Source organism: Hyperoodon ampullatus, assembly GCF_949752795.1.
Source record: "Hyperoodon ampullatus genome assembly, chromosome: 1".
In the NCBI taxonomy this organism is placed as follows: domain Eukaryota; kingdom Metazoa; phylum Chordata; class Mammalia; order Artiodactyla; family Ziphiidae; genus Hyperoodon; species Hyperoodon ampullatus.
The window spans coordinates 197,232,386-197,257,022 of record NC_136914.1 but is presented as its reverse complement, the minus strand read 5'-3'; the positions used below and the strand labels follow the sequence as shown (position 1 = coordinate 197,257,022).

The following is a 24,637-nucleotide window of genomic DNA, read 5'->3' as shown; positions in this document are numbered from 1 at the left end:
TGATGGAAAATCGGAAAGAGAAATTAAGGAAACACTCCCATTTACCATTGCAACAAAAAGAATAAAATACCTAGGAATAAACCTACCTAGGGAGACAAAAACCTGTATGCAGAAAACTGTAAGACACTGATGAAAGAAATTAAAGATGATACCAACAGATGGAGCGATATACCATGTTCTTGGATTGGAAGAATCAATATTGTGAAAATGACTATACTACCCAAAGCAATCTACAGATTCAATGCAATCCCTATCAAATTACCAATGGCATTTTTTACAGAACTAGAACAAATAGTCTTAAAATTTGTATGGAAACACAAAAGACCCCGAATAGCCAGAGCAGTCTTGAAGGAAAAAAACGGAGCTGGAGGAATCAGACTCCCTGACTTCAGACTATACTACAAAGCTACAGTAATCAAGACAATATGGTACTGGCACAAAAACAGAAACATAGATCAATGGAACAAGATAGAAAGCCCAGAGGTAAACCCACGCACCTATGGTCAACTAATCTATGACAAGGGAGGCAAGGATATACAATGGAGAAAAGACAGTCTCTTCAATAAGTGGTGCTGGGAAAACTGGATAGCTACATGTAAAAGAATGAAATTAGAACACTTCCTAACACGATACACAAAAATAAAGTCAAAATGGATTAGAGATCTAAATGTAAGACCAGACACTGTAAAACTCTTAGAGGAAAACATAGAAAAAACACCCTTTGACATAAATCACAGCAAGATCATTTTTGATCCACCTCCTAGAGTAATGGAAATAAAAACAAAAATAAACAAATGGGACCTAATGAAACTTAAAAGCTTTAGCACAGCAAAGGAAACCATAAACAATATGAAAAAACAACCCTCAGAATGGGAGAAAATATTTGGAAATGAATCAACAGATAAACGATTAGTCTCCAAAATATATAAACAGCTCATGCAGCTCAATATTAAAAAAACAAACAACCCAATCCAAAAATGGGCAGAAGACCTAAGTAGACATTTCTCTAAAGAAGACATACAGATGGCCAAGAAACATATGAAAAGCTGCTCAACATCACTAATTATTAGAGAAATGCAAATCAAAACTACAATGAGGTATCACCTCACACCAGTTAGAATGGGCATCATCAGAAAATCTACAAACAACAAATGCTGTAGAGGGTGTGGAGAAAAGGGAACCCTCTTCCACTGTTGGTGGGAATGTAACTTGCTACAGCCACTATGGAGAACAGTATGGAGGTTCCTTAAAAAACTAAAAACAGAATTACCATATGATCCAGCAATCCCACTACTGGGCATATACCCAGAGAAAACCATAATTCAAAAAGACACATGTACCCCAATGTTCATTGCAGCACTATTTACAATAGCCAGGTCATGGAAGCAACCTAAATGCCCATCAACAGACGAATGGATAAAGAAGATGTGGTACATGTGTACAATGGAATATTACTCAGCCATAAAAAGGAACGAAACTGGGTCATTTTTTGAGACGTGGATGGATCTAGAGACTGTCATACAGAGTGAAGTAAGTCAGAAAGAGAAAAACAAATATCGTATATTAAGGCATATATGTGGAACCTAGAAAAATGGTACAGATGAACCAGTTTGCAGGGCAGAAAGAGAGACACAGATGTGGAGAACAAATGTATGGACACCAAGGGGGGAAAGTGGCAGGGAGGGTAGGGGGGGGATGTATTGGGCTATTGGGATTGATATGTATACACTGAAGTGTATAAAATTGATGACTAATAAGAACCTGCTGTATAAAACAATAAATAAAATAAAATTCAAAAATTAAAAAAAGTACATGCACCTAATAAAGGGTTACAAAATATATAAAGCAAAAACAGAGCTAAAAAATATGACACCAAAAGCAAGTTGATAAATTTGACTTCATCAGAACTTAAAACTTTGCTCTTCACAAGGCACTGTTGAGAAAATGAAAAGACAAGCTACATACCGGGAGAAAATATTTGTAAATCATATATCTGATAAAGGATTTGTATACAGAATATGTAAAGGATCCTCAGAACTCAATAATAAGACAACAAATAACCCAATTTGAAAAATAGACAAAAGATTTGGACAGACACTTCACCAAAGAAGATATTCAGATACCAAATAAATACATGGAAAAGTGCTCACCATCATTAGTCATTAGGAAATACAAATTAAAACTACAATGAGATACAACCGCATAGTTATTAGAGTGTCTAAAATTTTTAAGTCTGATCACTTGTTTGTAAGACTGTGAAAGAACTAGAATCTCATACATTGCTGGTGGAAATAAAAAATGGTACAATCACTTTGGAAAAACAGTTTAGCAGTTTCTTAAATGTCCACTTACCATATGATCCAGCCATTTCACTCCTATGTATTTACCCAAGAGAAATTAAAACATTTGTCCATACAAGGACTTATATACAAATGCTCATAGCAGCTTTATTTATAATAGCCACCCCCAAAGAAAACCCAAATGTCCATCAACAGCTGAATATTTAAACATACAACAGAATGTATGTGTTCAATAGACTACCACTATACAGTAAAAATTAATGAACTGTTTGATAAATAAAACAACTGAGACAAATCTCAAAATAATTTTTCTGTGAAAGTTGCCAGACCAAGGGGGAAAAAGTGCATACTGTATGATGCCATTTCTATACAATTCCAGAAAATGTAAACTATAGTTACAGAAAGCAGATCAGTGGTTGCCTGGGGTGGAAGGAAGGAAAGGAAGGAGGGAGGTATTCTAACAGGACAGGGAAAAACCTTTGAGAGTGGTGGATATGTTCATTATCTTGACTTTGATGATGATTTCATGGGTATATATATGTCAAAACTTGTCAAAGGGGCTTCCCTGGTGGCACAGTGGTTGAGAGTCCGCCTGCTGATGCAGGGGACACGGGTTCGTGCCCCGGTACGGAAAGATCCCACATGCTGCGGAGCGGCTGGGCCCGTGAGCCATGGCCGCTGAGCCTGCACGTCCGGAGCCTATGCTCCACAACGGGAGAGGCCACAACAGTGAGAGGCCCGTGTACCGCAAAACAAACAAACAAAAAAAACTTGTCAAAGTATACACTTTAATTATCTGTAGTTTATTATATGCTAATTATGCCTCAATAATCCTATTTTTTAAATTAGAGAAAGTATGTGTAGTAAGAGAAGCAGGGACTAGACATAAATGGGTTTGGCATTTACCACCACCACCAACCCCACTGGCAGTACTCTATGATTCACTCCACTTTTAGCCATTTAAATTTTTCACTTCATCAAGAAAAGTGCTGAAATGGGGGAATATGGGAAAGGTGTTAGGGAACAGCTCTTGGGACAGGCATGTTGCTCGTTTAAGACTACTATAGGCAACATCCCTCTCTTTAGCACTAGTATGTACTTATATCCACTGAATTTTTTTGTTTGTAATTAGGGAAGGTGAGAGCAGTTGGGCTGAGTTTAGGAATCAAGACGAAAAGAAAGGACAATGAGGACATGGAAAGGGTTGGTGTGCACTGTACCCCACTAGGTCCCTTGTCCTGGGTTTGGCCCCTGATGATTAGGGTCAGCAGCTGGAGAAGCTCTTCTACTGTGAGATTTTGTGTACCAATACTATTACCTTAAGATCTAGATATATAATATGTAGTATGAATTCAGAGAAAATAGGGCCAGTTTTCCCATGTTTGTGCAGAAGCCAGTGCCTCTTGGGTATTCTGAAGTTTCATAGCTTTGGGCTCAAGGATAATTGGGGAGATAATACCCTTGGCACACATGATGGCAACCTAATCAGGGGCAATGTCAACAGTGGTGGTGGTGAGATTCTTTTAAGTGGCTTTGAGAGCTGTGGAGCCTGAATCAAAAGAACACACACACTGTTGAAATGGGAAGGATGACTATAGCTAACAGTCGTGTTTAGGCACATATATGAGGACTACTTGCAGGCTTCCAGAAAATTTTGGGAGGGACTGGTGGAGGTTCTGTGAGTAGAGGGTGGAACAAGAGTAAGACCTTAAATTATTTATGTTAATGTGACTTCTTTTAAATCCATAAACTCAGAATTTCTGTTAATATTAAAGTTATACACTATTATCTGGGCTGAAATAAGGAGATAGGAAAAAAGAAGGGAGATAAAAAGGACAATTCATTGTAGTTTTCCTCACACACTATCTTGCTTTCTGCTTCATTTTTTACCTTTCCACCATCCACCTTTGCCTTGCTGCCGTAATTATGGATCATGTTGGCTTACTGCCAAGAAATAATGGTATCAGTTAGGTTGCCATGGCCCGTTCCTTGACTAAGAAAATTCATCTGATGGTCCACTTGTAGATAGTCCAGGTTAGAAATGTAAAAACGTTGCAAAAGAAAATGCAGTATATTCTGGCTCCCATTTTAATCTCATCTCTCTCTTCTAAGAAGAACAAATGCCAGGGAGTCCAGGGTCATAATAGACAATTTTGAGATTCTAGTGATCATATGCAACGTTAAGAATATCAAGAAAGCCTTGGTATTCGATTTCCAAGCCCTGGGATTGTTGTTGCTATTTACCTGAATTTGGGGAAGGGTCAAAGTTTGAAAAAAGCTGCCAATACCCCAGATTCCTGCCTTCAGTTCATAACCACTGCTTTTGGATATCTTGCTACATGTCAGTAAACAATGTAAAGCATCTTAATGTATATACCTTTATCGTAGTAAATATGCTTAGCGCAGCAAACTTTAAAAATACGCTAAAGCTTGGCTACCAGGAAGTTCACATGTAAATGTAACGTTCAACTGCAGAAATCTACTTTTCCCAAATTCTTGGTATATTTATCTCTCCTCCTCTTATATGTGGTTTATGATCCCTGTTTTTTGTTTTTTTTTTTTGCGGTACGCGGGCCTCTCACTGTTGTGGCCTCTCCTGCTGCAGAGCACAGGCTCTGGATGCGCAGGCTCAGCGGCCATGACTCATGGGCCCAGCTGCTCCGTGGCATGTGGGATCTTCCTGGACCGGGGCACGAACCCGTGTCCCCTGCATCATCAGGCGGACTCTCAACCACTGCGCCACCAGGGAAGCCCTCCCTGTTATTTTTGAATTGACTTGTCATATGTCTGATTTTATTTCAAGTTGCCCCATATCCTTTTTAGAAAATGTTGGAAATAGATACTGTATCTAAAACCAAATTTACAATATGTTAATAGACTTCATTCAGTCTGAACTTATAATTATTTCAACATTGATTATTATAATTATTTTACTTTACCTCATGTTTTTCAATAATCATTTCATCAAAAATGTTGATATATATATTATCTTTTATTTTAGATAAGCTTGAGATGCTATAATCATGTCCTGGTAAGCTGTAAATAAGAAAAACATATTTAAATGCTTAATTAATTTTATAAAAGCATTATTCATAAAGGACTATAAAATTGCCTGCATTATTTTCTTTTATAAAGTATAAGAAAAGAAAATCTATGTGCTTTCAGGACAACTGCTATCTTTCATTAAAGCCAGTATCAAAATATCTACAAATAATAAATGCTGGAGAGGGTGTGGAGAAAAGGGAACCCTCTTGCACTGTTGGTGGGAATGTAAATTGGTACAACCACTATGGAGAACAGTATGGAGGTTCCTTAAAAAACTAAAAATAGAACTATCAAATGATCTAACAATCCCACTCCTGGGCATATACCCATAGAAAACCATAATTCAAAAAGATACATGCACTCCAAAGTTCATTGCAGAACTATTTACAATAGCCAGGACGTGGAAGCAATGTAAGTGTCCATCAACAGATGAATGGATAAAGAAGATGTGGCACATATATACAATGGAATATTACTCAGCCATAAAAAGAAACGAAATTGAGTTATTTGTAGTGAGGTGGATGGACCTAAAGTGTGTCATACAGAGTGAAGTAAGTCAGAAAGAGAAAAACAAATACCATATGCTAACACATATATATGGAATCTAAAAAAAAAAAAGTTATGAAGAACCAAGGGGTAGGACGGGAATAAAGACACAGACCTAGTAGAGAATGGACTTGAGGACACGGGGAGGGGGAAGGGTAAGCTGAGACAAAGTGAGAGAGCGGCATGGACATATATACACTACTAAATGTAAAATCGATAGCTAGTGGGAAGCAGCGCATAGCACAGGGAGATCAGCTCGGTGCTTTGTGACCACCTAGAGGGGTGGGATAGGGAGGGTGGGAGGGAGGGAGATGCAAGAAGGAAGAGATATGGGGATAGATGTATATGTATAGCTGATTCACTTTGTTATAAAGCAGAAACTAACACAGCATTGTAAAGCCATTATATTCCAATAAAGATGTTAAAAAAAAAAGTCAGAGGGATGCCATCAAAAAACCATGCAAATAGTCAAGAACCATATGATCTGCAGAAATTGAGGGAGCTGAACAAGATTGGCAAGAGAAGGGGGTAAGGGCACCAGGAAAAGAAAAAGGACTTTGATAACAGATGTAGTTGACAGTTCTTTATATTCCTTTTACCCGAGGGAGAGCTAAAGATGTATAGGAAGTAACAACTGAAAATTGCTAATTGAGTTTAGAGAACAATTTTAAGTTCTACATTTTAAATCTGTCTTGATCAGTGCACTTTATTTTCAATTACAAAAACCTATTTATATAGCTTTAGCATCAAATATGAACCTTGAGAAAGAAAAGAGCCGGAGATCCCACTTCCTGATTTCAAAATACATATATTACGAAGTTACAGTAATCGAAACAGTCTGGCCTAAAAACAGACATATAGACCAGTGGTACAGAATAGAGAGCCTAGATATAAATCCTTGCACCTATGTCAGGTCAACCGATCTTTGACAAGGGTGCCAAGACTACTCAATGAAGAAAGGACAATCTCTCCAACAAATGGTGTTGGTAAAACTATGTGTAAAAGGATCAAATTTGAGGGAGGAGATATGGGGATATATGTATATGTATAGCTGATTCACTTTGTTATAAAGCAGAAACTAACACACCATTGTAAAGCAATTATACTCCAATAAAGATGTTAATAAAAAAAGAATCAAATTTGATCTTTATCTTATACCATACACAAAATTCAACTCAAAATGAATTAAAGATTTAAAATATAACACCTGAAACTATAAAGCTTCTAGAAGAAAATACAGGGGAAAAGTTTCATGACATTGGTTGTGGCAATAATTTCATGGACATGATACCAAAGCACAGGCAACAAAAGCAAAAATAAAAAAGTAGAACTATATCAAACTGTAAACCTTCTGCACAACAAAGGAAATAATCGTCAGAGTACAAGGGCAACTTATGGAATGGGAGAAAATATTTGCAAACCATATATATTATAAGGGGGTTCATCTCCAACATACATAAAGAGCTCATACAACTCAATAGTAAAAAAGCTAATAATCTGATTTTAAAATGTACTAAAACTTGAATGGACATTTTCCAAAAATGACATACAAATGGCTAATAGATACATGAAAAAACGCTCAAAATTGCTAATAATAAAACACTCAGTAATAATCAGGGAAATGCAATCAAAGCTACAATGACATATCACTTCACACTTGTTAGTATGGCTATTATCAAAAAAATAAAATAAAGTAACAGGTGCTGGTGAAGGTGTGTAAAATTGGAACTCCTGCACACAGTTGGTGGAATGTAAAATGGTGCAGCTGCTATGGAAAACGTTATGCAAGTTCCTCAAAAAATTAAAAGTAGAACTGATACCAATTGATCTAGCAATCCCATTTCTAGGTATTTATCCAAAAGAACTGAATCAGAATATCAAAGAGATGTTAGCACCCTTATGTTCATTGCAGCACTATTCAAAACAGTATGGAAGCATGCTAAATGTCTGTTGACAGATGAATGGATAAAGAAAATGTGCTATATATATGGAATACTGCTCACCCTTTAAAAAGAAGGAAATTCTGCAATATGTGGCAACATGGATGAATCTTGAGGACATTATACTAAATGAAATAAACCAGTCATAAAAAGACTGCATGATTCCACCTATATGTGGCATCTAAAGTAGTCAAATTCATAGAGTCAAAGAGCAGAATGGTGGTCGCCAGGGGCTGGGGGGAGGGGGAAATGGGGAGTTACTAATCAACAGGCGTAAAACTTCAGGGAAGCAAGATGAATAAGCTCTAGATCTGCTGTACAACCTTTTACCTACATTCAGCAGTAGTATATTGCACACTTAAAAATTTGTTAAAAGGGTAGATGTCATGTTAAGTGTTCTTTCCACATTAAAAATGTCAGTAGACGTTGAGTAAGGCAAACTACCCTCTGTAACAGTGGCTCACGTGACTGTGGGGGAAGGCAAGCCCAAAATCTGCAGGGTAAGCTGGCAGCCTGGAAGCCCAGGGGAGCGCTGCAGTTCAAGTTTGAAGCCAGTGTCCTGGCAGAATTCCGTCTTCCTAAGTGGGGTAAGTCTTTTTTCTATTAAGCCTTCAACCAATTGGATGAGGCGCACCCCTATTACAGAGGGTAAAGAGAGTCAAACACACACACACACACACACACTGTTAGTTCTGCTTTTATGGAGAACCCTGAAATGCAATGACACTCTGGAAAAGGTAAAACTATGGTAATAGTGAAAGAATCAGTGGTTGCCAGAGGTTCCAGGGGAAGGATGAACAGATAAATGGGTGAAGCACAGGGCATTTTTAGGGCAGTGAAACTATGCTGTATGATACTACAGTGGTGGATACATGTTATTATACATTTGTCAAAACCCATAGAATGTACAACACAAAGAGTGAACCCTAATGTAAATTGTGGACTTCGATAATATGTCAACATTGGTCCATTGACTGTAACAAATGTACCACACTGACACTTTAGGGGGGCTGTGTGTGTGTGTTGTAGGGAGAGGAGGTATAAGAACTCTGTGCTTTCTGCTCAATTTTACTGTGAACCTAAACTGCTCTAAAAATTAAAGCATATCGATTTGTTTAAAATGGGAAAAAAAGGAAACTCAGTCTCATTAGAAATCCAGGAATGTAAATTAAATCACAATAAGAATATCACTTTAGATCCACCATATTAGAAAAATTAATTTTAAAAATACAAAATATTATTGAAGATGTGGCACATTAGGAACTTTTATATCGCTGTTGGGAGTATGTATTGGCACAATCACTTTAGAAAAAAATTTGGCATTAGCTAGTAAAGTTGAAGCAATTCCACTCCTGGATACAGATCCTAGAGCAAAGGGTCTCAAAGTGTCCCCTGACTAGTATCATCAGTAACACCTGGGAACTTGTTAGAAATGGAATTATGTATCAAGCCCTACCCCAGAGCTACTGAATTAGAAACTATGGAGTTGGGCCCAGCAATCTGTTTAAAGAAGCTGTACAGGTGATTTCAGTGCACAAAATACTTTGAGAACTACTGTCTTAAAAAGAAACTCTTACATGTGTGTTCCAGATGACAAGTACAAGAATGTTCAGAGCAATACTATTTACAATAGCAAAACATTAAAATCAGGCAAATCTGCATCAACAGGATAAAGTATAAATAAATTATGGCATTTTAATACAGTGGAATACCATACAGAAGTGAAAATAAAGGAAGGAAGGAATAGTTACAAGTATGAATATGGATAAATCTCTCAAAATAAGAGTAAAGAAACAGATTGCAAAAGATCATTCAATTTACATAAAGTTGGAAAACATCCACAGGTAAATAAAACATAGCTAGGGATAAATACCTATGATTTAAAATCATAAAGAGAGGGAATGATAAACAAATTCATGGTTGTTACCTCTGGGGAGAAAGGGGATACAATTAGTTATTCGCACAGTGGAGCCTTCAAAAATATTGCTAATACTCCATTTTTTTTTTTTTTTTTTTTTTTTTTTTTTTTTTTGCGGTACGCGGGCCTCTCACTGTTGTGGCCTCTCCCATTGCGGAGCACAGGCTCCGGACGCGCAGGCTCAGCGGCCATGGCTCACGGGCCCAGCCGCTCCGCGGCATGTGGGATCCTCCCAGACCGGGGCACGAACCCGTGTCCCCTGCATTGGCAGGCGGACTCTCAACCACTGCGCCACCAGGGAAGCCCTACTAATACTCCATTTTTTAAGTTAGATGGTAGATACACAGGTATTCATTTTATAATTTTTCCTCAGAACTTACATTTACACATACATTATATATATTAATATCTATGTAAGAAATACTTCATAATTTAAAAACTTAAAAATTAAGCCTATATCCATCATTATTTTCAATAAACGGCTCAAGAAAATAATTTTGTTACTGCTCTATTTTAGAAGCTGAGGAAAAATGGACTCCAACTTACATAAAATCTACTTTAATTTCTTCGTTCCAGCATGGATGAGATCCACTTGCAACACTGGTTTGGTACACAGTGTGCTGAAAGGAAACTTCCACAAAGGGGTGCACAGTATCCTGAAACATATAATTAACACCGACTAGATTTTTGTAATATTTTATATAGTTGATAAAAGGTAGAAATTAGTTACTGGCTGATAACTGGATGGCTTACTTTTTCCAGTTTTTCAAACAACCATTATTCATTCATTCATTCAATTAACATTTCTTCAACCTATTCAATATCAGGTACTACTTTGCTAGGATCCAAAAATAAATGGAAATCCTTAAGGATTTTTTTTTTAAGTCTATCAGGAGAAATTAAACAGGTAAACAAATAATTGCAATGAAATGTAAGAAATATATTCGAGGTATAATAGTAACTCAGGAGAGAGAATGATTAACTCTCTGGGGTGAGGACAAGGAGAACTTCACAGAGAAAACATTGCTTGGGCTTGAGCTTTGAAACATAAAATAGTAGTTCATGTGGCCAATAAAACGGAGGTATGGTGGCCATTCCAGGCAAAGGAAAGGGCATATATGGAGGCCTTCTAGAACAAGTAGTAGTATGATATGATACCGCTGTGGGCTGATGAGAAATGTGGCTGATTGGTATGTAAGAACCAGATCATTACAGAGTTTGGTAGCCATTCTAAGGAGCTACCATTGTAAGGAGTTTGCACCTTATTCTATAGACCCTGAGAGCAGGGTAGCAGAGAATGAAATAGTTAGAATTACATTTTATAAAGAGCACCTTCACTGTGTTATGGAGAGTAAACTAGAATTAGATGGATAGTCCAGTTAGGGGCCAGTTGCAATTCAGGGAAAACATGATCAAAACGGCACTTTATAGAAGTGTTAAATACTTATCTCATTTAAGATCTCATCTGAGGTTACGGATTTGATTGTTTCTTTATGTCTGAGGCGAGACACGGATGATATCAAATAAGTAGGCATATCCAAGGCTCTTCTGAAAATCAATATAGAGATATGCACTTTAATTAATTTTAATATTAGTTTTGGTGGGAGTAGCTGGGTTTTTGCTTATGCTTATAGAGATATATAAGTCAGCTACCCTGGATCTTACAGAGTTTGCTTTGGATCTTCATAACATAGGTGGTTAGAGATAAATACGTGACAATCACTACTCTGAAAGGGTAGCTCCTAAATGCTGAACTATGGATTGGAACCAGTCTGTGACAGAGTTTTCACTGACCATCAGCAAAAGGAAAAAAATAGAGCAAGTAATACTTTGAGACTATATTATTCCTATTTTTGGTGTTACAATTTTCTTTTTTTTTTACAAATTGATTATTATAGAAAATGGTGGTAATTTTATTTTATTTTATTTTTTTTTTTTTTTTTTTTTTTTTTTTTTTTTTTCCCAGCCTGGGGATGCCCTGGCTTGGCAGTTCTTTTTTTTTTTTTTTTATTTTTTTATTTTTTGCTTTATCACAAATTTAATCAGTTATATGTATACATATGTTCCCATATCCCCTCCCTTTTGCGTCTCCCTCCCACCCTCCCTATCCCACCCCTCCAGGCGGTCACAAAGCACCGAGCTGATCTCCCTGTGCTATGCGGCTGCTTCCCACTAGCTATCTACCTTACGTTTGGTAGTGTATATATGTCCATGCCGCTCTTTCACTTTGTCACAGCTTACCCTTCCCCCTCCCCATATCCTCAAGTCCATTCTCTAGTAGGTCTGTGTCTTTATTCCTGTCTTACCCCTATGTTCTTCATGACCTTTTTTTTTCTTAAATTCCATATATATGTGTCAGCATACAGTATTTGTCTTTCTCTTTCTGACTTACTTCACTCTGTATGACAGACTCTAGGTCCATCCACCTCATTACAAATAGTTCAATTTCATTTCTTTTTATGGCTGAGTAATATTCCATTGTATGTATGTGCCACATCTTCTTTACCCATTCATCCGATGATGGACACTTAGGTTGTTTCCATCTCCGGGCTATTGTAAATAGGGCTGCTATGAACATTTTGGTACATGTCTCTTTTTGAATTATGGTTTTCTCAGGGTATATGCCCAGTAGTGGGATTGCAGGGTCATATGGTAGTTCTATTTGTAGTTTTTTAAGGAACCTCCATACCGTTCTCCATAGTGGCTGTACCAATTCACATTCCCACCAGCAGTGCAAGAGTGTTCCCTTTTTTCCACACCCTCTCCAGCATTTATTGTTTCTAGATTTTTTGATGATGGCCATTCTGACTGGTGTGAGATGATATCTCATTGTAGTTTTGATTTGCATTTCTCTAATTAGTAAAGATGTTGAGCATCCTTTCATGTGTTTGTTGGCAGTCTGTGTATCTTCTGTGGAGAAATGTCTATTTAGGTCTTCTGCCCATTTTTGGATTGGGTTGTTTGTTTTTTTGTTATTGAGCTGCATGAGCTGCTTATAAATTTTGGAGATTAATCCTTTGTCAGTTGCTTCATTTGCAAATATTTTCTCCCATTCTGAGGGTTGTCTTTTGGTCTTGTTTATGGTTTCCTTTGCTGTGCAAAAGCTTTTAAGTTTCATTAGGTCCCATGTGTTTATTTTTGTCTTTATTTCCATTTCTCTAGGAGGTGGGTCAAAAAGGATCTTGCTGTGATTTATGTCATAGAGTGTTCTGCCTATGTTGTCCTCTAAGAGTTTGATAGTGTCTGGCCTTACATTTAGGTCTTTAATCCATTTTGAGCTTATTTTTGTGTATGGTGTTAGGGAGTGATCGAATCTCATACTTTTACATGTCCCTGTCCAGTTTTCCCAACACCACTTATTGAAGAGACTGTCCTTTCTCCACTGTACATTCCTGCCTCCTTTATCAAAGATAAGGTGACCATATGTCCGTGGGTTTATCTCTGGGCTTTCTATCCTGTTCCATTGATCTATCTTTCTGTTTCTGTGCCAGTACCATACTGTCTTGATTACTGCAGCTTTGTAGTATAGTCTGAAGTCAGGGAGCCTGATTCCTCCAGCTCCATTTTTCGTTCTCAAGATTGCTTTGGCTATTCGGGGTCTTTTGTGTTTCCATACAAATTGTGAAATTTTTTGTTCTAGTTCTGTGAAAAATGCCAGTGGTATTTTGATAGGGATTGCATTGAATCTGTAGATTGCTTTGGGTAGTAGAGTCATTTTCACAATGTTGATTCTTCCAATCCAAGAACATGGTACATCTCTCCATCTATTTGTATCATCTTTAATTTCTTTCATCAGTGTCTTATAATTTTCTGCATACAGGTCTTTTGTCTCCTTAGGTAGGTTTATTCCTAGATATTTTATTCTTTTTGTTGCAATGGTAAATGGGAGTGTTTCCTTGATTTCACTTTCAGATTTTTCATCATTAGTATATAGGAATGCCAGAGATTTCTGTGCATTAATTTTGTATCCTGCAACTTTACCAAATTCATTGATTAGCTCTAGTAGTTTTCTGGTAGCATCTTTAGGATTCTCTATGTATAGTATCATGTCATCTGCAAACAGTGACAGCTTTACTTCTTCTTTTCCAATTTGGATTCCTTTTATTTGCTTTTCTTCTCTGATTGCTGTGGCTAAAACTTCCAAAACTATGTTGAATAAGAGTGGTGAGAGTGGGCAACCTTGTCTTGTTCCTGATCTTAGTGGAAATGGTTTCAGTTTTTCACCATTGAGGACGATGCTGGCTGTGGGTTTGTCATATATGGCCTTTATTATGTTGAGGAAAGTTCCCTCTATGCCTACTTTCTGCAGGGTTTTTATCATGAATGGGTGTTGAATTTTGTCGAAAGCTTTCTCTGCATCTATTGAGATGATCATATGGTTTTTCTCCTTCAATTTGTTAATATGGTGTATCACGTTGATTGATTTGCGTATATTGAAGAATCCTTGCATTCCTGGGATAAACCCCACTTGATCATGGTGTATGATCCTTTTAATGTGCTGTTGGATTCTGTTTGCTAGTATTTTGTTGAGGATTTTTGCATCTATGTTCATCAGTGATATTGGCCTGTAGTTTTCTTTCTTTGTGACATCCTTGTCTGGTTTTGGTATCAAGGTGATGGTGGCCTCGTAGAATGAGTTTGGGAGTGTTCCTCCCTCTGCTATATTTTGGAAGAGTTTGAGAAGGATAGGCGTTAGCTCTTCTCTAAATGCTTGATAGAATTCGCCTGTGAAGCCATCTGGTCCTGGGCTTTTGTTTGTTGGAAGATTTTTTATCACAGTTTCAATTTCAGTGCTTGTGATTGGTCTGTTCATATGTTCTATTTCTTCCTGATTCAGTCTTGGCAGGTTGTGCATTTCTAAGAATTTGTCCATTTCTTCCAGGTTGTCCATTTTATTGGCATAGAGTTGCTTATAGTAATCTCTCACGATCTTTTGTATTTCTGCAGTGTCAGTTGTTACTTCTCCTTTTTCATTTCTAATTCTATTGATTTGAGTCTTCTCCCTTTTTTTCTTGATGAGTCTGGCTAATGGTTTATCAATTTTGTTTATCTTCTCAAAGAACCAGCTTTTAGTTTTATTGATCTTTGCTATTGTTTCCTTCATTTCTTTTTCATTTATTTCTGATCTGATTTTTATGATTTCTTTCCTTCTGCTAACTTTGGGATGTTTTTGTTCTTCTTTCTCTAATTGCTTTAGGTGCAAGGTTAGGTTGTTTAGTCGAGATATTTCCTGTTTCTTAAGGTGGGATTGTATTGCTATAAACTTCCCTCTTAGAACTGCTTTTGCTGCATCCCATAGGTTTTGGGTCGTCGTGTCTCCATTGTCATTTGTTTCTAGGTATTTTTTTATTTCCTCTTTGATTTCTTCAGTGATCACTTCGTTATTAAGTAATGTATTGTTTAGCCTCCATGTGTTTGTATTTTTTATAGCTCTTTTCCTGTAATTGATATCTAGTCTCATAGCATTGTGGTCGGAAAAGATACTTGATACAATTTCAATTTTCTTAAATTTACCAAGGCTTGATTTGTGACCCAAGATATGATCTATCCTGGAGAATGTTCCATGAGCACTTGAGAAAAATGTGTATTCTGTTGTTTTTGGATGGAATGTCCTATAAATATCAATTAAGTCCATCTTGTTTAATGTATCATTTAAAGCTTGTGTTTCCTTATTTATTTTCATTTTGGATGATCTGTCCATTGGTGAAAGTGGGGTGTTAAAGTCCCCTACTATGATTGTGTTACTGTCGATTTCTCCTTTTATGGCTGTTAGTGTTTGCCTTATGTATTGAGGTGCTCCTATGTTGGGTGCATAAATATTTACAATTGTTATATCTTCTTCTTGGATCGATCCCTTGATCATTATGTAGTGGCCTTCTTTGTCTCTTCTAGTAGTCTTTATTTTAAAGTCTATTTTGTCTGATATGAGAATTGCTACTCCAGCTTTCTTTTGGTTTCCATTTGCATGGAATATCTTTTTCCATCCCCTTACTTTCAGTCTGTATGTGTCTCTAGGTCTGAAGTGGGTCTCTTGTAGACAGCATATATATGGGTCTTGTTTTTGTATCCATTCAGCCAATCTGTGTCTTTTGGTGGGAGCGTTTAGTCCATTTACATTTAAGGTAATTATCGATATGTATGTTCCTATTCCCATTTTCTTAATTGTTTTGGGTTCGTTATTGTAGGTCTTTTCCTTCTGTTGTGTTTCTTGCCTAGAGAAGTTCCTTTAGCATTTGTTGTAAAGCTGGTTTGGTGGTGCTGAACTCTCTCAGCTTTTGCTTGTCTGTAAACGTTTTAATTTCTCCATCAAATCTGAATGAGATCCTTGCTGGGTAGAGTAATCTTGGTTGCAGGTTTCTCTCCTTCATCACTTTAATTATGTCCTGCCACTCCCTTCTGGCTTGTAGAGTTTCTGCTGAGAGATCAGCTGTTATCCTGATGGGGATTCCCTTGTGTGTTATTTGTTGTTTTTGCCTTGCTGCTTTTAATATGATTTCTTTGTGTTTAATTTTTGACAGTTTGATTAATATGTGTCTTGGCGTATTTCTCCTTGGATTTATTCTGTATGGGACTCTCTGTGCTTCTTGGACTTGATTAACTATTTCCTTTCCCATATTAGGGAAGTTTTCAACTATAATCTCTTCAAATATTTTCTCAGTCCCTTTCTTTTTCTCTTCTTCTTCTGGAACCCCTATAATTCGAATGTTGGTGCGTTTAATGTTGTCCCAGAGGTCTCTGATATTGTCCTCTGTTCTTTTCATTCTTTTCTCTTTATTTTGCTCTGCATTAGTTATTTCCACTATTTTATCTTCCACCTCACTTATCCGTTCTTCTGCCTCAGTTATTCTGCTATTGATCCCATCTAGAGTATTTTTCATTTCATTTATTGTGTTTTTAATCGATGCTTGATTCATCTTTAGTTCTACTAGGTCCTTGTTAACTGTTTCTTGCATTTTGTCTATTCTATTTCCAAGATTTTGGATCATCTTTACTATCATTATTCTGAATTCTTTTTCAGATAGACTGCCTATTACCTCTTCATTTGTTAGGTCTGGTGGGTTTTTATCTTGCTCCTTCTCCTGCTGTGTGTTTTTCTGTCTTCTCATTTTGCTTATGTTACTGTGTTTGGGGTCTCCTTTTTGCCGGCTGCAGGTTCGTAGTTCCTGTTGTTTTTGGTGTCTGTCCCCAGTGGCTAAGGTTGGTTTAGTGGGTTGTGTAGGTTTCCTGGTCGAGGGGACTAGTGCCTGTGTTCTGGTGGATGAGGCTGGATCTTGTCTTTCTGGTGGGCAGGTCCACGTCTGGTGGTGTGTTTTGGGGTGTCTGCAGACTTTTTATGATTTTAGGCCACCTCTCTGCTAATGGGTGGCGTTGTGTTCCTGTCTTGCTAGTTGTTTGGCATAGGGTGTCCAGCACTGTAGCTTGCTGGTCGTTGAGTGAAGCTGGGTGCTGGTGTTGAGATGGAGATCTCTGGAAGATTTTCGCCGTTTGATATTATGTGGAGCTGGGAGGTCTCTTGTGGACCAGTGTCCTGAAGTTGGCTCTCCCACCTCAGAGGCACAGTACTGACTCCTGGCTCCTCAATTTGGGATGATTTGTTGTCTATTCATGTATTCCACAGATGCAGGGTACATCAAGTTGATTGTGGAGCTTTAATCCGCTGCTTCTGAGGCTGCTGGGAGAGGTTTCCCTTTCTCTTCTTTGTTCTCACAGCTCCCGGGTCTCAGCTTTGGATTTGGCCCCGCCTCTGCGTGTAGGTCGCCGGAGGGCGTCTGTTCTTCACTCAGACAGGAAAGGGTTAAAGGAGCAGCCTCTTCGGGAACTCTGGCTCACTCAGGCCGGGCGGGAGGGAGGGGCACGGAGTGCGGGGCGAGCCTGCAGCGGCAGAGGTCGGCGTGACGTTGCACCAGCCCGAGGCGCGCCGTGCGTTCTCCCAGGGAAGCCGCCCCTGGATCCCGGGACCCCGGCAGTGGCGGGCTGCTCAGGCTCCCGGAAGGGCGGTGTGGACAGTGACCTGCGCTCGCACACGGGCTTCTTGGCGGCGGCAGCAGCAGCCCCAGCGTCCCACGCCCGTCACTGGGCTCCGCGCTTTCAGTCGCGACTCGCGCCCGTCTGTGGAGCCCCTTTAAGCAGCGCTCTTAATCCCCTCTCCTCGCGCAGCAGGAAACCAAGAGGGAAGAACAAGTCTCTTGCCTCTTCGGCAGCTCCAGAGTTTTCCCGGACTCCCTCCCGGCTAGCTGTGGCACATTAGCCCCCTTCAGGCTGAGTTCTCGCCGCCAGCCCCAGTCCTCTCCCTGCGCTCTGACCGAAGCCCGAGCCTCAGCTTCCAGCGCCGCCCGCCCCGGCGGGCGAGCAGACAAGCCTCTCGGGCTGGTGAGTGCCGCTCGGCACCGATCCTCTGTGCGGGAATCTCTCCGCTTTGCCCTACCCAGGTATGTGGGGAGTTTCTTGCCTTTTGGGAGGTCTGGGGTCTTCTGCCAGCGTTCAGTAGGTGTTCTGTAGGAGTTGTTCCACGTGTAGCTGTATTTCTGGTGTATCCGTGAGGAGGAAGGTGATCTCCGCGTCTTACTCTTCCGCCATCTTACCCGGAAGTCGGTGGTAATTTTATAATGTCCTTATTTCACAAAACAGCCTTGAAATGTGAATTTGTTTTGAGAATATCAATTCTATCATAAATAAAGTATTTTATAATATAAAACACAGGCAAAACCTTTAAGAGGTTTTAACTATAGATTCATAGCTAATAAGCAAAATATTTGTTTTTCATATGTAGAGTTCATGGGATGTGGTAAACATAAAATAAGCAAGTAGAGCACATAAGTGTTAAATGTAGACAGAGAGGGTTACTCAGTATTCCTGAGGTACCTGGGCACTAAATATTCACAATATATAAATTATACATGAGATTAAATATATGAAACACTTGATATTCAGGTTATACTAAATATTCATGAGTATTTAATATTCATGATGCCTTAATTTGGCCACTCTGACCCTACATATCCTCTGCCCAAGAAACTCAAATAAAACACACTGAGTGCCTGCAGGTGAGATAGGTAAGATCTGATTTTTGTAGAAGTCGCCTAAAATGATAAATCCAAAATGGAGCTTACTCTCTCCTGTAGTCTATATACTTCCAATACTGTGAGGGGACAGTGGCAGAGAACAGTGTAAGTAGCAATAGCAGCTTAAGTTTTCACAATAGGGAATAGGGACAGAAGGTATTTATTTGATATAGCACCCAAACATATACATGTTAAAGGTAGTTTGGGCATCTCACACTTCTGAAAATTTGTAATACACAGCAATGACAGTAAGTTTGACTATCCAAATGAAGATTTCAACTTTCATTTAGTTTCTGTATATTGAGCATTAATAAAGTGCAAAGTTTTAGTAAGAAAACAGTACAAAAATTTACATTTAAGACATCTTTTGCAACTCCAAAAATTGGTGCAATTGCCTTACCTATTAACTATTGCTTTCCTTGTAGGAATATTATAAGCCCTCAATATTCTGAAAAGAATCTTAATATCTCCATCACAGATAGTCTGTGCTGCCACTTTTTTCCTTTCTTGCCTCTGAGGCTTTAACTTTCTTCGTCGTTCAAGAAGCTTACAAACTGCACCTGTCAACTGGCTAAAGAGTAAAAAATGATCAATCATATAGATATAAGATAACTTAAAATTTGAAAGATATCAATTTTTTAAATTAATTATTATAAATAAGGCCATTATTCTGAACCATGTTCTCTCCATTGTGGAGGGGAGACAGAGTTGTCTTAGACCCAAGGAAAGAATCTTTTTCTGAGCATAGAAGAGATGCTATGTTAAGAGAGAATGTGATTGCTCCATGTCATTTGGGTGTATGGTCCAAGAAGAAACAAGGGCATGGAGAGGTAATTTCATGAAACATGATGTTATATCAAAGGATTATTCATTTTTTAGGAATCGTTCTCTTGAAAGTGGTTAGATACTCAACTTTTCTACATGGTTCTGAATAGGAGTTAGTTATATGTGCCGCCAACCCTGGCAACACAAACCTATGCAATTATAGCTTTATGGTCACATTTATTTTCTTCCAAAGACTGAAAATAAAACACAGACTTCAGACTATACTACAAAGCTATAGTCATCAAAACAGTATGGTACTGGCACAAAAGTAGAAATATAGATCAATGGAACAGGATAGAAAGCCCAGAAATAAACCCATGCACCTATGGTCAATTAATCTATAAATATGACAAAGGAGGCAAGACTATACAATGGAGGAAAGACAGTCTCTTCAACAAATGGTGCTGGGAAAACTGGACAGCTACATGTAAAAAAATGAAAGTGGAACATTCTTTAACACCATACACAAAAATAAACTCAAAATGGATTCAAGACCTAAATATGAGACCAGACACTATAAAACTCTTAGAGGAAAACATAGGCAGAACACCCTCTGACATAAATCACAGCAATATCTTTTTCAATCCATCTCCCAGAGTAATGGAAATAAAAACACACATAAACAAATGGGGCCTAATTAAACTCAAAAACTTTTGCACAGCAAAGGAAAACATAAACAAAATGAAAAGACAACCCACAGAATGGGAGAAAATATTTGCAAATAATGTGACTGACAAGGGATTAGTCTCCAAAATTTACAAACAGCTCATGTGGCTTAATATCATCAAAACAAACAACCCAATCAAAAACTGGGCAGAATACCTAAATAGACATTTCTGCAAAGACATACAGATGGCCAAGAGGCACATGAAAATATGTTCTACAACACTAATTATTAAAGAAATGCAAATCAAAACTACAATGAGATATCACCTCACATCACTCAGAATGGTTATCATCAAAAAATCCACAAATGGGCTTCCCTGGTGGCACAGTGGTTAAGAATCCACCTGCCAATGCAGGGGACACATGTTCGAGCCCTGGGCCGGGAAGATGCCACATGCCACAGAGCAGCTAATCCCATGTGCCGCAACTACTGAGCCTGCACTCTAGAGCCCATGAGCCACAACTACTGAAGTCCAGGTGCCTAGAGCCTGTGCTCCGCAACAAGGGAAGCCACTGCAATGAGAAGCCTGCGCACTGCAACAAAGAGTAGCCCCTGCTTACCCCAACTAGAGAAAGCCTGTGCACAGCAACAAAGACCCAATGCAGCCAAAAATAAATAAATAAGTAAATTTATTTATTTAAAAAAAAATCCACAAACAATAAATGCTGGAAAGAGTGTGGAGAAAAGGGAACCCTCTTGCACTGTTGGTGGGAATGTAAATTGATAGAGTCACTATGGAAAACAGTATGGAGGTTCCTTAAAAAACTAAAAATAGAACTACCATATGACCTAGCAATCCCACTATTGGGCATATGCCCAGAGGAAACCATAATTCAAAAAGACACATGCACCCCAATGTTCACAGCAGCACTATTTACAATAGCCAGGACATGGAAGCAACCTAAACATCCACTGACAGAAGAATGGATAAAGAAGATGTGGTACATATATACAATGGAATATTAGCCATTAAAAAGAATGAAATAATGCCACTGCAGTAACATGGATGGTCCTAGAGATTGTCATACTGTGTAAAGTGAGACAGAGAAATAGAACTATCATATGATATCACTTATATGCAGAATCTAAAAAAAAGATACAAATAAACTTATTTACAAAACAGAAACAGACTCACAGACTTAGAGAACGAACTTATGGTTACCTGGGGGAAGAGAGGGGAAGAGGGATAGTTAGGGAGTTTGGGATTGACATGTACACACTGCTATATTTAAAATGGATAACCAACAAGGACCTATTGTATAGCACAGGGAACTCTTGCTCAATATTCTGTAACAATCTGACTGGGAAAAGAATTTGAAAAAGAATAGATACATGTATATGTATATGTATAACTGAATCACTTTGTTGTACAGCTGAAACTAACACATTGTTAATCAACTGTACTCCAATAAAAAATAAAAAGTTTAAAAAAAATAAGTTTTCATCATTGACACACACACACTACTATATACAAAATAGATAGCTAATAAGGACCTACTGTAGAGCACAGAGAATTCTACTCAACACTCTGTAATGGCCTATATGGGAAAAGAGTCTAAAAAAGAGTGGATATATGTATATGTGTAACAGATTCCCTTTGCTGGACACCTGCAACCAACACAACATTGTAAATCAACTCTACCCCAGTAAAAATTTTATTTTTAAAAATTTATTTATTTTTGGCTGTGTTGGGTCTTTGTTGCTGCACATGGGCTTTCTCTAGTTGCGACGAGCAGGGGCTACTTTTCTTACGGTGCACGGGCTCCTCATTACAGTGGCTTCTCTTGTTGCAGAGCACAGGCCCTAGGCACATGGGCTTCAGTAGTTGTGGCGTGTGGTATCAGTAGTTGTAGCACCCGGGCTTAGTTGCTCCGTGGCATGTGGGATCTTCCCGGACCAGGGCTCTAACCTGTGTCCCCTGCATTGGAAGGCAGATTCTTAACCACTGCGCCACCAGGTAAGTCCCTATCCCGGTAAAAATTTTTTAAAAGCAAGTTTTCATTTAAAAAATGCGCCCACGGGCTTCCCTGGTGGCGTAGTGGTTGAGAGTCCGCCTGCCAATGCAGGGGACATGGGTTCGTGCCCCGGTCCGGGAGGATCCCACATGCCGTGGAGCGGCTGGGCCCGTGAGCCATGGCCGTGGAGCCTGTGTGTCCAGAGCCTGTGCTCCACAATGGGAGAGGCCACAACAGTGAGAGGCCCGTGTACCGCAAAAAAAAAAAAAAAAAAAAAAATGTGCCCATGGAGTTAGGGACTTCCAGGGAAGACGGCGGAAGAGTAAGACGCGGAGATCACCTTCCTCCCCACAGATACACCAGAAATACAGCTACACGTGGAACAACTCTTACAGAACACCTACTGTACGCTGGCAGAAGACCTCAGACCTCCCAAAAGGCAAGAAACTCCCCACATACCTGGGTAGGGCAAAGCGGAGAGATTCCCACACAGAGGATCGGTGCCAACCGGCACTCACCAGCCCAAGAGGCTTGTCTGCTCGGCCACCGGGGTGGGCGGCGCTGGGAGCTGAGGCTCGGGCTTCAGTCGGAGTGCAGGGAGAGGACTGGGGTTGGCGGCGTGAACACAGCCTGAAGGGGCTAATGCGCCACAGCTAGCCAGGAGGGAGTCCAGGAAAACTCTGGAGCTGCCGAAGAGGCAAGAGACTTTTTCTTCCCTCTTTGTTTCCTGGTGCGCGAGGAGAGGGGATTAAGAGCGCTGCTTAAAGGAGCTCCACACACTGGCGCGAGCCGCGGCTGAAAGCGCAGAGCCCAGAGACAGGCGTGGGACGCTGGGTCTGCTGCTGCCGCCGCCACGAGGCCTGTGTATGAGCGCAGGTCACTGTCCACGACCCCCTTCCGGGGAGCCTGTGCAGCCCGTCACTGCCGGGGTCCCGGGATCCAGGGACGGCTTCCCTGGGAGAATGCACGGCGCGCCTCGGGCTGGTGCAACGTCACGCCAGCCACTGCCGCTGCAGGCTCCACCCGCACTCCGTGCCCCTCCCTGCCCCCCAGCCTGAGTGAGCCAGAGTCCCCGAAGAGGCTGCTCCTTTAACCCTGTCCTGTCTGAGTGAAGAACAGACGCCCTCCGGCGACCTACACGGAGAGGTGGGGCCAAATCCAAAGCTGAGACCCGGGAGCTGTGAGAACAAAGAAGAGAAAGGGAAATCTCTCCCAGCAGCCTCAGAAGCAGTGGATTAAAGCTCCACAATCAACTTGATGTACCCTACATCTGTGGAATACATGAATAGACAATGAATCATCCCAAATTGAGGAGCCAGGAGTCAGTGCTGTGCCTCTGATGTGGGAGAGCCAACTTCAGGACACTGGTCCACAAGAGACCTCCCAGCTCCACATAATATCAAACGGCGAAAATCTTCCAGAGATCTCCATCTCAACACCAGCACCCAGCTTCACTCAACGACCAGCAAACTACAGTGCTGGACACCCTATGCCAAACAACTAGCAAGACAGGAACACAACGCCACCCATTAGCAGAGAGGCTGCCTAAAATCATAAAAAGTCCACAGACACCCCAAAATACACCACCAGACGTGGACCTGTCCACCAGAAAGACAAGATCCAGCCTCATCCACCAGAACACAGGCATTAGTCCCCCCCACCAGGAAGCCTACACAACCCACTGAACCAACCTTAGCCACTGGGGACAGAAACCAAAAACAACGGGAACTATGAACCTGCAGCCTGCAAAAAGGAGACCTCAAACACAGTAAGATAAGCAAAATGAGAAGACAGAAAAACACACAGCAGGAGAAGGAGCAAGATAAAAACCCACCAGACCTAACAAGTGAAGAGGAAATAGGCAGTCTACCTGAAAAAGAATTCAGAATAATGATGGTAAAGATGATCCAAGATTCTATTTCCAAGATCCAAAATCTTGGAAATAGAATAGACAAAATGCAAGAAACAGTTAACAAGGACCTAGAAGAACTAAAGATGAATCAAGCATCAATTAAAAACACAATAAATGAAATGAAAAATACTCTAGATGGGATCAATAACAGAATAACTGAGGCAGAAGAACGGATAAGTGAGGTGGAAGATAAAATAGTGGAAATAACGGATGCAGAGCAAAATAAAGAAAAAAGAATGAAAAGAACAGAGGACAGTCTCAGAGACCTATGGGACAACATTAAATGCACCAACATTCGAATTATAGGGGTTCCAGAAGAAGAAGAGAAAAAGAAAGGGACTGAGAAAATATTTGAAAAGATTATAGTTGAAAACTTCCCTAATATAGGAAAGGAAATAGCTAATCAAGTCCAGGAGGCACAGAGAGTCCCATACAGAATAAATGCAAGGAGAAATATGCCAAGACAC

At 39.6% G+C, this 24,637-nt stretch overlaps 1 protein-coding gene across 1 annotated transcript in view; it reads right to left on the bottom strand.

Moving 5' to 3' along the window:
- The window catches only part of CC2D2B (coiled-coil and C2 domain containing 2B), a gene marked incomplete at both ends in the record, with an annotated part of 109,044 nt that overhangs the window by 25,461 nt on the left and 58,946 nt on the right, over nucleotides 1-24,637 (bottom strand). Inside the window, 4 exons of the mRNA XM_079699156.1 lie at nucleotides 5,240-5,336; nucleotides 10,296-10,405; nucleotides 11,198-11,294; nucleotides 19,212-19,382. Coding sequence (XP_079555282.1) covers nucleotides 5,240-5,336; nucleotides 10,296-10,405; nucleotides 11,198-11,294; nucleotides 19,212-19,382 — 475 coding nt within the window. The remainder of the gene's footprint in view (nucleotides 1-5,239; nucleotides 5,337-10,295; nucleotides 10,406-11,197; nucleotides 11,295-19,211; nucleotides 19,383-24,637) is intronic.